Source organism: Lactuca virosa, chromosome 9, assembly GCF_052849685.1.
Source record: "Lactuca virosa cultivar CGN04683 chromosome 9, Lactuca_virosa_CGN04683_v6, whole genome shotgun sequence".
Classification (NCBI taxonomy): domain Eukaryota; kingdom Viridiplantae; phylum Streptophyta; class Magnoliopsida; order Asterales; family Asteraceae; genus Lactuca; species Lactuca virosa.
This window is the reverse complement of record NC_136434.1, coordinates 88,268,120-88,281,021: the sequence shown is the minus strand read 5'-3', so window position 1 is coordinate 88,281,021 and position 12,902 is coordinate 88,268,120. Positions and strand designations below refer to the sequence as shown.

Genomic DNA, 12,902 nt, shown 5'->3' with positions numbered 1-12,902 from the left:
TTTCATGACAGTGGAAGCATTATGCATCTTTCGGATTAGAAGAGGGAGCAGCAAAACCACCTTTGGTTCCACTTGAAGAAGAACCATCATGAGACTTTCCCTTGTGGCTCTTAGAAGGATCTTTCCTTTTCTTCCCTTTCCCTTGTCCAATAGCCAAGACAGGGGCAGCAACAGTAGGAGTTGATGCGACAGCTTTGCCTTTCAAGCCGGTTTCAACAGTTCTTAACAACCCTTGAAGTTTGCTCAAGGTCACTTCGTCCTTATTCATATGATAAGTCATCTTGAACTGCTAGTAACAAGGAGGTAAAGAGTGGAGGATAATATCAATGGCCATCTCTTCTTCGAAGTTGACATTCAACTTGAGAAAATGATCCACATATCTTTGCATTCTTTGCAAGTGGGTCGTGATGGACTCTCCATCCTTCATCTTGGTCGTGATTAACGAGGCAAATATCTCGTACCTCTCTTGACGTTCACTTTGATGCTACTTTTCCATCAAATATTGGAGCATGTCATAAGGTCAATAGTCCTCGTAGAACTTTTAAAGATCGGGATTCATAGTGGCTACCATAATGCACGACACCATTGTCGCTTCTTTGATCGAGACCTATACTCTTCCATTTCTTCGGGAGTAGCAGTTTTTTCATTTATCTCGACGAGTTCCTTGTCGAGAATGTCTTCCTTGTCCTCATACCTTAGGGTCATGCAAATGTTGTGAATCCAAACGTTGAAATTGGATCCATCAAATGTGACCCTCCCACAAATTCCCAAAAGAGAAAGTGGGTTCGAGGGGTTGGTGTTGGAGGAGTTCGAGCCTGACATCTGAAAAAGAAAAGAGACAAATTTAAGATTAGATAAGAATCCTTAATATAACACCCAAATGAAATATTAAGGCTAGGACCCAACACAATATTCTACAATTCGGAAGAGGGATGCCGTAATCTAATTGCAAAATATTTGAAGGTAGGTAAATGACGATTTACCAATTTCCACCATGAAAAACAAAATTGAACATTAGGTTTTAAATGAATTGAAATTCCTAGATTCTTTGAGATTCATTGAACTTTTCAGTGGCATGTTTAATTTTGGTTATGCCCTTCAAGTTTGTGACTGGGATTCCGAGGATCACAAATAATGTGTGAATAATCATGCGAATGTGCTCGGTACTCTCGATGTCATTTATCACCTAATCAATGTGTCGGTTAACCACACACGCTCCATTGATCTATGATAAACATCAAGCTACCCTTTGCCACCCTTGTTAGTCCAAGTTAGTGTGCCGGTTAACCACACACGCTCCACTAACGACTTGGCAAGGTGCAAAGTGCAATTTCATGGAATAGCATCATTTGTCACATTTTGCCTAAAGTAGCTAACATTGGGAATTTATGAAAACCATTTAGTTACTTTATAATAATCATTATACTTATTAATGAGGAATTAATTGTCCTATCCTACCCGTTCGGCTAATGACCCTCCACCAATCAAGGAAGCGGTGGGTGAGAGTGGACACCCTTTCAACCGTCATTTTATAGGCAATTTCCTTATACGCCCCTTATAGATCGGCTTCGTGAATGAGGCCTACTAACGATAAGACTGACTAATCTTATACATATATATATAAGTATTAAGCTTTTAATATTATATAAGTATAAGGGTTGTATTTTAAACTTTTAAAACACTAGGGTTTAGAATTTAATATTTCAAAATTGAAAATTATAATCAAATTTTAAATTCCAAAACTTAAGGGCAAATTTTGAAACTTTTCAAAATCTTTTAGATCAAATTTAAAAACAAATAAAATAATCATATAATTTTATCTTTTATCAGTTTGACCTAATCTAACTTTATTTGGCAAGATAATTACAATTCAAAATTTACAAATAATTAATTTATCATATAATCTAGTAATTATCTTAAATTTTGACCATTATCTTCCAATTAGATTCGAATATTCATTACCATAATATAAAAATCGGTTTTTGACAGAAAAAATGGTTTATGGTAATTACCCAAATCTAATCTAGGCTAAAATTCCGAAAATCTTGCAGTCAGACGAGTCAACTCGTCGAGTCAGGCTTTGGACTCGTCGACTTGCCTCAACTCGTCGAGTCCCAATATGGACTCGTCGAGTTCATCTATTAGGGGCCAGAAATCGATTTCTTTCAGCTTTGATTTATCAAACATGGCATCAAATACAATAAAAAAACAGCCTAAGCTCTGATACCACTGATGGGTTTGGAGCACTACAACATTCTTATGGTCATGCAACCCTAATGCTTCGGATCTACGTTTTTCTCAAGTTACACATGAAAATCAAGTTATCCAAAGCATGAACACTAACTAGCATACAATTTTGGGAATTAGTAACACAAAACAAATTTAGAAGAATACCTTTTGCTTGTAGTTTGTAGATCTTGACCTTCAAGAGCTTAGTGCCTCAAATGTTGCACCTCAAATGGATCACAAACACCAATTAGCAAGTTGGAAGAATATGGGAGAGGTTTAGGAGGCTCAAAATCGGTTGGTATTCCTTCTAGGGTTCTCGTGGCCGATTTTAGGGATCCAAGGGGTTCCTTATATAGCTTAGCTACTATGGTTTCAGGTAAAACCCTAATCCAGTTGCTTAATCCTCAAGCAGCCCACAAGATCCTTCCACGAGGCCCTATGGACGAAATCTACGTGGACTCCCTCATAGAACTCGTCCATCCCTTCCTTAGGGATCCATAAGCCCAACTTTGCAATTATCTTATAATTACAATATCATCCCCCTTAATTCAATTAGTCTCTTTTGATCACCAAATTAATTTCTGATTAATACTAATTAAATAATATGATTTCTCAATTAATATATTATTCTTATAATATATAAATAAATCATAATTAACCTCTTTCTCCATAATTCATCTAGTCAAGTTGCTATGGTGAAGGCAACCCAAAAGGACCATGCTACTATCGGGTCAAGTACATACCAATTATAGTTATGGGCTTAGACATCTAATCCAACAATTATCACCTTGACTCGGAAATTGTTTCTAAAATGAAAGACTTAGGAAGGAGAAGATACATTCTTGGAATGTAAAATCTATAAGGGATAGATAAAATGAATGTTAAAAGTTTCATGTCCTTATACATATATTGGCAGTATCTTGAAAGGGACCAAGACACAAGATTCTTTGGGAGAATTCTTGGCATTGTCATATGGCACCATTTTGAGCTATCCTAAAAAGTACATAGCTCATACGCTTGAACTATATGAAATGATTTATATTCTATTTGCTTGGCAAATGAATTCATCATTAACACCATATTATGCATAGGACATGGTATTTGAACATGATGTAAGAATGTCATAGAATACTAATTGAATACATGGTTAAGTCACTCGATGACTAAGAAAACATTCTAAGAGTACTTTAGAAGAACTAAGAGAATGTATATGAGACAATTAGTTTAGAAAGGATCTTTATGGAAAGAGCTACACAAGATGTTAATTTCTAAACAGATGTAAATAATTATGAATTATAATTGGATTTTGACTTAATTATGGAATGAAGGGTAAGTTTCGTTGGAATGAGGTCCAAGCAAAACATAATGACACAATCTACTACTAAATAAGAATACACTACTTTTGAAGTTGAATTCAAATATGATTGGATGAATGGTATCATTGAAAAACTATGTTGATTTCTGCCATTCAAGGATAGAAATCTTTGTGACTTCGAGAGTATACTTAATCAAGCTAAGATTCTCTATGTCACGGAAGAACACCAATTATATTCTCCAAGATATTTAACTATATACTTAAAGTAAAGTTAAGTATGGAGATGATAGTATTCACAAAATTCACACAAATTAAATTTTGTCAGATCCATTGGTAAAGTCATTATTTTGAGCTAAGTATGAGTGGTCACACTTCAGCTATAAGACTTTACTATTCTAGAAATGGGTTTTTGATTTGGATTTAGTATTTGGATATTAGAACATTATAACAATAAGTATTAGATAATGTTATGATCTATTGGGATATAGTCATCACAATAATACTTGTAGTGTTCTATACTAACATGTTTAATCCATGAATAATGTTATTATTCTAAAAGTTCATAGTCAGTTATAATATTAGGAGTAATTATAAATTAAGACTAATATGAATTGGATTGGTTGACTCTCACTAGATGAAAGTAGGCAAGTGGTTGTAACCAAGTTTCATAGGTACTTGTTAGAGAACTAGTATTGAATTGACCCGCATCAAGATCATCTCATGGATCGCTATCGTGAATGATACTTTATTAAAAGGTACTATCTTTGTATCCTTAATGTTGGATTAGTGTCTAAGTCCATAACTATATTTGGTATGCATTTGACCCAACTCGGCATGGTCCATTTGGGTTGCATGGCATCGGAACATTTGGATAGACCGTTTGTGAGGAGAGGACATTTGTGACATATTAATATATTATAAGTTCTAATATATTAATATGAAATCATGTTATTTAATTAGTATTGATCAATAATTAATTTGGACTTAATTTAGTGATCAAAAGAGACTAATTAAATATATGGGGATTGATTATGTAAATCATTCATTCTTATATATGTGGGCTTATGATCCATGATTCCTTATGTTGGGTTTAACCCATGTGGTGATCCATGGATACTCCATGGAGGTTAATGTTGGGTTATGAGCATTCTAACACTCCTAAGTGTACATGCAACCCTAAATACCTTGGATCTATGTTTTCTCTATTATACATACAATTATGAACATCCAAGGTATTATCCTAATCTAGCATACAAAATAATAAATATAACAAGATAGAATACATACATCTTTGATGTAGAATGTCTTAATTAAGCTTGAGTGCCTAGTGCCCCAAGTGTGACACCTCAAATGGTTCACACAACACCAAATACACTTGGAATAACTTGAGAGAAACTTGAACACTCCTTGAAATCGTCTAGCCCTCACACTCACACATTAGTGCACGATTTCTTGAGCCATGGGATTCTTTTATATGGTGGCTATTAGGGTTACACCATGTAACTCATAACTTTACCCATTCCTTATGCTCCATGGATTTTAACCTCCATGGAGTATCCATGGGTCACCCCATGGACTTAGTCCAACATAAGGAATCTTGGATCACAAGCCCACATATATAAGAATGAATGATTTATACAATCAACCCATATATTTAATTAGTCTCCTTTTGATCACTTAATTAATTCCAAATTAATTCTTGATCAATACTAATTAAATAACCTTATTAATATATTAGAACTTATAATATATTAACCAACCTTAAGTGTTATTTCTCTCATTATAGTCTATCCAAATGCATGATGTCATGCAACCCAAATGGACCATGCCGAGTCGGGTCAAGTCTTACCAATTATAGTTATGGACTTAGACATTAATCCAACAGTCTACCACTTGGATAAGTCTAAAACTATTATTGCGTATGACTTCAGGAACCGATCAGCAATCGTAGCTCTCAAAAGCTTCTGTCGAACTCTAACCTTGTCGATGAACTCTGACCTTTGTCAATGACTTGTCCATTAGATAAGGGATCATATATTCCTCCATTCTAGATATCATATGGACTGAGACATGGATTATCAATCATTCTCTCTGTCCATTTGTTGTTTCCCGATTTCCGATTCATGATGACTGACTCATTGAACAAATCAAATCAGTCCTGGCTTGGCCAAGCACTCACATGTATCATCTTTAAATCATCGAGGGGCCCACATATATCGCTTTTATCCCGAAGGTAAAAGGAATGGATAAACTTCGACTCATATGGCTTGTTCTACTACTTGTTGAATCATACACAAAGACACGTTTTAAACATCGAGTTACCAATGCGTTTTCGTGCAATCAATGTATAACCAACTCATAGTAACAACTCATATCTCTAGGTTTGAAGAATATAAGATATTATCGTCTCATGATCACTCGTGATAAAATCCATGAAGTGATTCAAATGAGCGCGGGTTGAATCCAATACTCAGAACTTATGAGCACTCATGAGTGTTGTAAAAGGGGTTTCATGGCATAAAGGTGCAAACTTTATGACCATGGAAGCCCCATGCAAGCTTTAGGGTGTTATTACGGCCTTTTAAGCCCCAAAAGGCCATGCATGGAAGGAAAGTTAGGAGCTTTACTTGTTCCAAGGATGTCTAAGGCCTAGATCTATGTCAGTATGCTTTGGTTTGGAGTGTTATAGCCTTTGGACCAAGATCTATGTCTTAATGAGCTAGGGTTTTAGCTAAACCTATTAAGAAGGACTAGTAACGGGTAAAGTTGGAAACTTTACCCTTAAAAGTGTATTCCCGTTATGTAGATGAAGTATGGAGTTTGGATCTGAAGGATAGAAGCTTCATTCATTGAGATAGCTCAAACAGACAGAGGAACTCGGCGAGTTCATGGAGGGACTCGACGAGTTGAGTTGGTTTGTCCCGATTCTGTACAGGGTAGAACTCGATGAGTTTGTGAAGGGACTCGACGAGTTAGTTTGTGTTTTCCCGACTAAGAGTAGCAAAGGAACTCGGCGAGTCAAGGGATTGACTCGACGAGTTGAGTCAACTAAAATTGTTGACTTTGAATTGGACTGAGCGTTGACTTTGACTGGGACATTGACCCGTGAAGGGGGTCTTGACATAAGAAATGGTCATTTTACCCTTAGAAGGATTATCGGTTTTTGACTAAGTGATTATTGTGATAATGATAGCCGAGGAGTCATTGGAGCAGCCATTAGAGATTCCTCACGCGAGATTTCAGCAGCCAGTTTGAGAGGTGAGTTTTCCTCCAGTAGGAACGGGTCTAAGGCACCAAGGTCGGCCCGTTTATGTATGTTAGTATGTTCTGGATTAAGATCTGATGTCGGGCTGGGCCAAATGTAGGTTTATATGTTTTTCCGGATTTCGATCCGATATCGGGACGGTACCCGAAGGTAGTTAGTATGCTTGATGTCTTTGTGATTCTTTCATGTAAATGTATTTGTATGTTTCCGAACTACGGTCCGATGCCGGGGCGGTTCCTGAGGAATGTTTGTATGCTTTCGGATTTCGTTCCGATGTCGGGCGGGGCCCGAGGGTATATTTATATGTGTATAGTTAAGTGGTTATGTTTATGGTATGTGTATTAGTAGTTATGCTCATATGTATGCCGAGCTATGCTCGATGCCAGGCGGGGCCCGATGCCGGACGAGGCCCGATACCGGGAAAGCCGATGTCGGGCAGTGCCTGATGTAGCAGGGCGAGGCCCAATGTATGTGATTATGTGATTATGTGTATGGTATGTGGTAGATTGGGGAAACTTACTAAGATTCATTCTTACAATTTTTAGTTTTGGTTTCAGGTACTTCCGTTAATAAGGGGAAGAGCTCGGGATGACTGCATCGCACACACCACCGTTTTAGCCTGGGAAGATTCACTCTGATGTTTTGATATATGATTTTGATACATTGACAGATATTATGATATTTTGAGATACATGATCTATGACTTTTATATGATGGATGATATTTATGGTTTTTATTTATGAATTAAAAATAAAATTTTTGGGCTGTATTTTAGGGATGTTTCGCCCATAATAAGCTACACCAATATTCTTGGAGGTAGCAGAGAGATGAATGAAGGGACACAGGTGGTTCACCCAAGATCAAAATCATTATCGAAATTGGAATGATGGAATTTAAATAGAGAGACGATTTAAACCTGTGGAAGAATTGGAACTTTTAATATCGATGAATGAATGGAAGAGATTGATTGCAGGTCCTTCTTTTTGTTGGAAGAGATCGATGACGGAAGGGATGGATAAGGTTACTGCGTCGACGAATAGGAAAGGGGCGCAAACAGCTGTAGATAAGAAAGGGGGAGAAATTAGGTTAAAAGTGAATGCTAGCATGATTATAGGGACTATTTGTGGAAGCTATTTATCAAATTACTAAGTAACCTTTGTTTATTTATTTAATTATTTAATTTTTTATTAAATTTTTATTGGCCCACAATCATTCCTACATCTATACAATAATTAGTTAGAATACTTGAACCTAGCACTCTCTCTCTCTCTCTCTCTTTCTCTCTCTCTCTCTCTATATATATATATATATATATATATATATATGTGTGTGTGTGTGTGTATGTATGTATGTTGAATCTGGAGGAACTAAGTGAATGCCCCAAGTGGTTAGATGAAGATAGATGATGGTTATACGTGTAAGAACATGTATTAGAGCATATACATATATTTAGAGTATGTATGAGGTATCCATTTAGAAACATGTACTAGAGTATGTACGTATACCTAGAGTATGTATGTATGTGTAGATGTTAAGGGTAGTATGAGTAATACCTATGAGATGTAGATGAGAAAATAATGGGATTATATGTATTATAATCCCATGTATGAAAGGGTATGTATGGTTAGATGAGAATGATATTGTATAGAATACCAAAGAGATATAAGAAGAAGAAGAATTAGATTAAATACTTAATGAGTTAAGTATTAGATAAGTAGTAGAATATCTCTTGTTGAGATAAGAGACAGATTGTCCATGGGACAATAGTTATGTGATGAGTCACATAAAAGCGTTAACAAATAGTAAGATTCCTTCGGGAATGAGATAGAGATTCCTACGAGAATAAGAGTATGATTCCTTCGGGAATAAAGAGTATGATTCCTTCGGGGATGAGATTATGTCCCTACGGGGAAAGAGATGATGACCCATTTGGGGATGTAGATAGATGGTTCCTACGGGGTTAAAGATGGTGTATGGTTAGAGAAGATAGAGGAAAGGTTCCATCAATGGAACAAGGCAAGAGAATTCTTTTGGGAACGTAGATATAATCCATGAGGGATTAAGAGTAAGGAATTTGGGAGAGATTCAAGAGAAAAAGAATGATTAAGGATCCATGAGGGATCATAGGAGATGAGTAAGTCTAGATGAGCATACCTGATAATGTAGTGGGATGTTGTTTTCCTTAGAAGATAGAGAAGATTGTAGTATGAGATGGGACCGTTGGGTCTAGATGAGAATATAATGTTGAGGCATTAGAGTTGAGAATAGAAAGATGAAGAGTAAGAAGAGTATGAGACAAACATGTTAAGAGTAAGAGATATGTCAAGAGCAAAGTAAGATTATGAGAAGAGCATGCATAGAGTATGAGCAGAACAGACAAAATATGAGAAAGAAAAGAGACGTAGAAAGAAAAGTATGAGAGAGATAAAGAAAGAGAATATAGAGTATGCAAAGTGTATGAGATGAGCCTGAGAAGAGGCTAAGAAAGAATATGCATAGAGAAGAAAAGCATAGAGAAGAAGAGAAGAAGATAGAGTATGAGATAGATGAGATGAGATAGAGCAAGAATAGAAGGTAAAGATGAGAAACGAATAAAAGAGATAGATGAAAGAGAAAGAATAACAATGTATGCTATTAGAGAAAGATTAGATTGCAAAGTATGAGAAAGAAAAGAGAAGATTAGAGTATCTAAAGATGGAAGTATAAACTATAAAGAAGATGAGTTAGATTAACATGAAAACATATTAGAATATAACTTGTCACACCTGTGGTAAGATGTAGTAGAGATTTTCATGTTTTGCAGGTTTAGGTAGCGATCGTGATATGTGAGAAGACAGGAGCACAATGACATAGAATAAAAGAATATATTATATTTCCATGTTTCAACTTGCATGTAATTTTATTGTAAACCTGTGATTAAACTTGATATGTAAAGTGTTTAAATTTTTATAAAATTCCACATTTTAGTAGAAAATTTGATAATCCCTGTAGATGGATGTGTAGAAAATTCGGGTCGTTACAATTACCGTTTGTATATGTCCGTTAAGTACGCATGAAAAGACCATTTTGCATATGGACCAAATCTATAAAAGATATAAGCTAGAATGGCCATTTGTAAATTGTTCCAGAGAATAAAATAAGAACAAACAACTCATTTCTCTCATCTTACCTCGTCTCTCCTCTCTCTTTTTCTCCTTTCCCTTCTCTCTTTGCCCCTCTCCTCCGATCAACATCTCCTACCTCTTGCTACCTCTGATGAAGTCCACTCCCTACACCTCTACTTTCAGGGTACCACAACTCCACCACCACTGTCGCCTCACAAGAGCATTCAATGGATCACCCCCCCTCTCTGAATATTACACTTGTTTTTATCTTTTTAAGTTTGGATTTTGATTTGAAAATTCGAAGGATATAACGGTGGTCTCAATGGGGAAAGAGAAAATGGTGGTGTTTGTTGTGGTATATAGTGGGGCTGTTAAATAATTTACCAAAAAATATTGCATTTAACAACTGTTTTTAACAAATTAAAAAAAGTTTTTTATTAGAAAAAAGGTTAATTTGAATGGCTTTACTGAAAAAAATGCACTTCATCATGATGACTTGACAATAGAAGGTAATGGTGGTAGCAGTAGCATTTTTTTTCCCAATATACGGTGGTTTTTAATAAGAAAAAAAAAATATAATGCTTAAAATGCAAAATGGCCAAAATATGATGGCTTTTGTATGGTTAGTCCTTTTTAAAATGGTAAAAATCAAATTTTAAAACTTTAGTGGCTGGTGTTTGTACAAACCAGATATTTAAATATGTGCACTCTAAACACTCTACTTAGAAACCTACCTCGACCCCATTGTAAGCCATGCTAAGCTACCAAATGATATAAAGAAACTTTGATTTTCTTTGTAAATATAACATTAGATTTGATCAACTTTTCACTTATTGAAATATTAAGTGGATTAAGTATATACTATTGTGTTAATCGACACACCCAAAAAAGAACTAAAATCTATCCACTCAAAACATATATTATATATAAAAAGATCATTTTTTACATACATACAACAGAAGCAGATCTTGCAAAAGAATTGAAAGTATAAAAATGTGGATAATGTGTTGCTTCATTCAAAATAATTTAACAAAATGTTAAACAACATATAGTAATTAAGATTCTGACTAGCAATAGTACAATGAATTGAACAGTTTATTGTGCATCCTTCCAGGAAAACAAGACTTATTTCATTAAGAGAAACATTCAAAAACTTTTCAAGATCAAATAAAATAGAAACATAATTTACAACAAATGCATATCCCGAGAATAACGCGTGGTTTATTGATATTTTCTACTACATTCAGTCCTTAATTCACAAAATGCTATAAACCAAAGATGTTGAAAACACCTCATTCACTTTCACTCAGAATTGGAACAATGAGAGGATTCATCTGTGCAAGATATACAATTGCCCACCTGCATAAAAACACAATGACAGTAATACCCTTTAGTCAATGTTTAGGGCTATTTCCGAAAAAAAGGGCATTTACGTCTTTTTGCACAGTTAAGATCAAGAGCGAGTCCCTGTCCCACCTTTTTGGGTGGGAAAAAAAGTTGCAATTTTTGTCCCATTAACATCTCCTCAAATGATTCTAATACTTTTTGTTGTTATTGTTGTAGGAGATTTTAAGATTATTTTTTAATTGACTTCTTCAAGAGTGTCCTTGTTTAATTGTTTTAATCATGTTATGATATGTTCCATTTGGATATATTATATAACTTTAGGATAAAGATCAGTTTTTCTTTTTAGGATAAGGATGTGATAACTGATAAGGAGGGTTTATGGTTACAAATGTATATTAAAAAGGATTAAGAGAACCAAATTATTATGCTTGATTCGATTAATTGAGTTTTTAGCAATGTATATATGTCTTAACATGTACAGACTTCCAATTGCTACAAAGAATAAAAGTGTTAAACTTACATCATCCAACAGCATACTGTTGCAGTGATCACCAATGTGAGGTGGAACCTGCGTTATAATTACATGTAATTGATATTAGTGGCAAACCCAAGATTTTATCAATACATCTAGAGTAAAGTAATGTGAAGATACAAATCGAAACTAATAGCACAAGTTGAATGATCAAGTTTCAGTTATTTGCAGCGATCTGATCAACTACATACTCGATCCCTAAAATGGGTACACGTTGATTACAGAAGCCAAACATTTATAAGTGTACAAACAACGTTCTATATGTCAAATGAGTAGATTTCTTAGCATGGACTTTGAAGATGAACAACCCAATTGCACTACCCGGAGACAGGGATTGACAGATATGAAAGCGGGATTATAGGTAGCATAAAAATTAACAGATTCCAGAGAGTAAGTGATATTGGATAATATCAGAGAAACATACAGATTAGCAGATGGCCCTTTGTTGCAGCAGATTCGAGCGCAAAGAGACGCGATGATTCCAATAACAACGAAAATCAGGGTTGTAAGTAGAAACCCCATCGTTGTAGATCCCTCTGATGTGAATAGCAGTCAGAATCGATCTGTTGAGAGGAGAAGAAGGCGATTGCGGGGATGGAAGCGGCGAAAATAGGGCCGGAGATGGATGGATGGTGGTGGTGATTTTTGAGGAATCAAAAATCTATCGTCGCCAAATTGATACAGAATAGCAGATCTGCTGGATCTTGCACGTTGTGCTTATTTTTAATTTATCGGATAAAATATCAAGTCTTTATAAATTTTCATCGATTTTAATTAACATGTTCGAATAATAACTAGAAAAACAATAAAATTCCTTATTATAAGTTTTTGCCGTTTATTTGTGAAATTGAGTGGCGGAAATTATTTTATCTTAATGAACGAGAATCATTTGTGTAAGTATCATAAAATATAGGTAAAAATTGGTAAAATTAGAGGGGTATTTATGTGAAAAGTAGAAGAAAAATCGGTTCCAAGTGCCCTCACGACTCTGATATATCAAGTGTCACCCAAATATTGGCTGTGGTTTTTCTTTTTCTAATTAAGCTTTTATCATAATCATTTTTTACGTATAAAAAACTTTAAAAAAACAAAGTTTTAAATTTATCTATA

The 12,902-nt window shown here is 35.1% G+C and overlaps 1 protein-coding gene across 1 annotated transcript; it reads right to left on the bottom strand.

The window, feature by feature from the left end:
• Positions 1 to 11,021: 11,021 nt before the first annotated feature.
• LOC145135618 (ATPase, V0 complex, subunit E) lies at positions 11,022 to 12,533 on the bottom strand. The gene is made up of 3 exons (XM_079069872.1): positions 12,217 to 12,533; positions 11,781 to 11,828; positions 11,022 to 11,272 (listed from the first exon to the last, which is right to left on the bottom strand). The coding sequence occupies exons 1-3, from the start codon at positions 12,312 to 12,314 to the stop codon at positions 11,206 to 11,208; spliced, it is 213 nt and encodes a 70-aa protein (XP_078925998.1). The 5' UTR covers positions 12,315 to 12,533; the 3' UTR covers positions 11,022 to 11,205.
• Between the last annotated feature and the right edge of the window lie 369 nt (positions 12,534 to 12,902).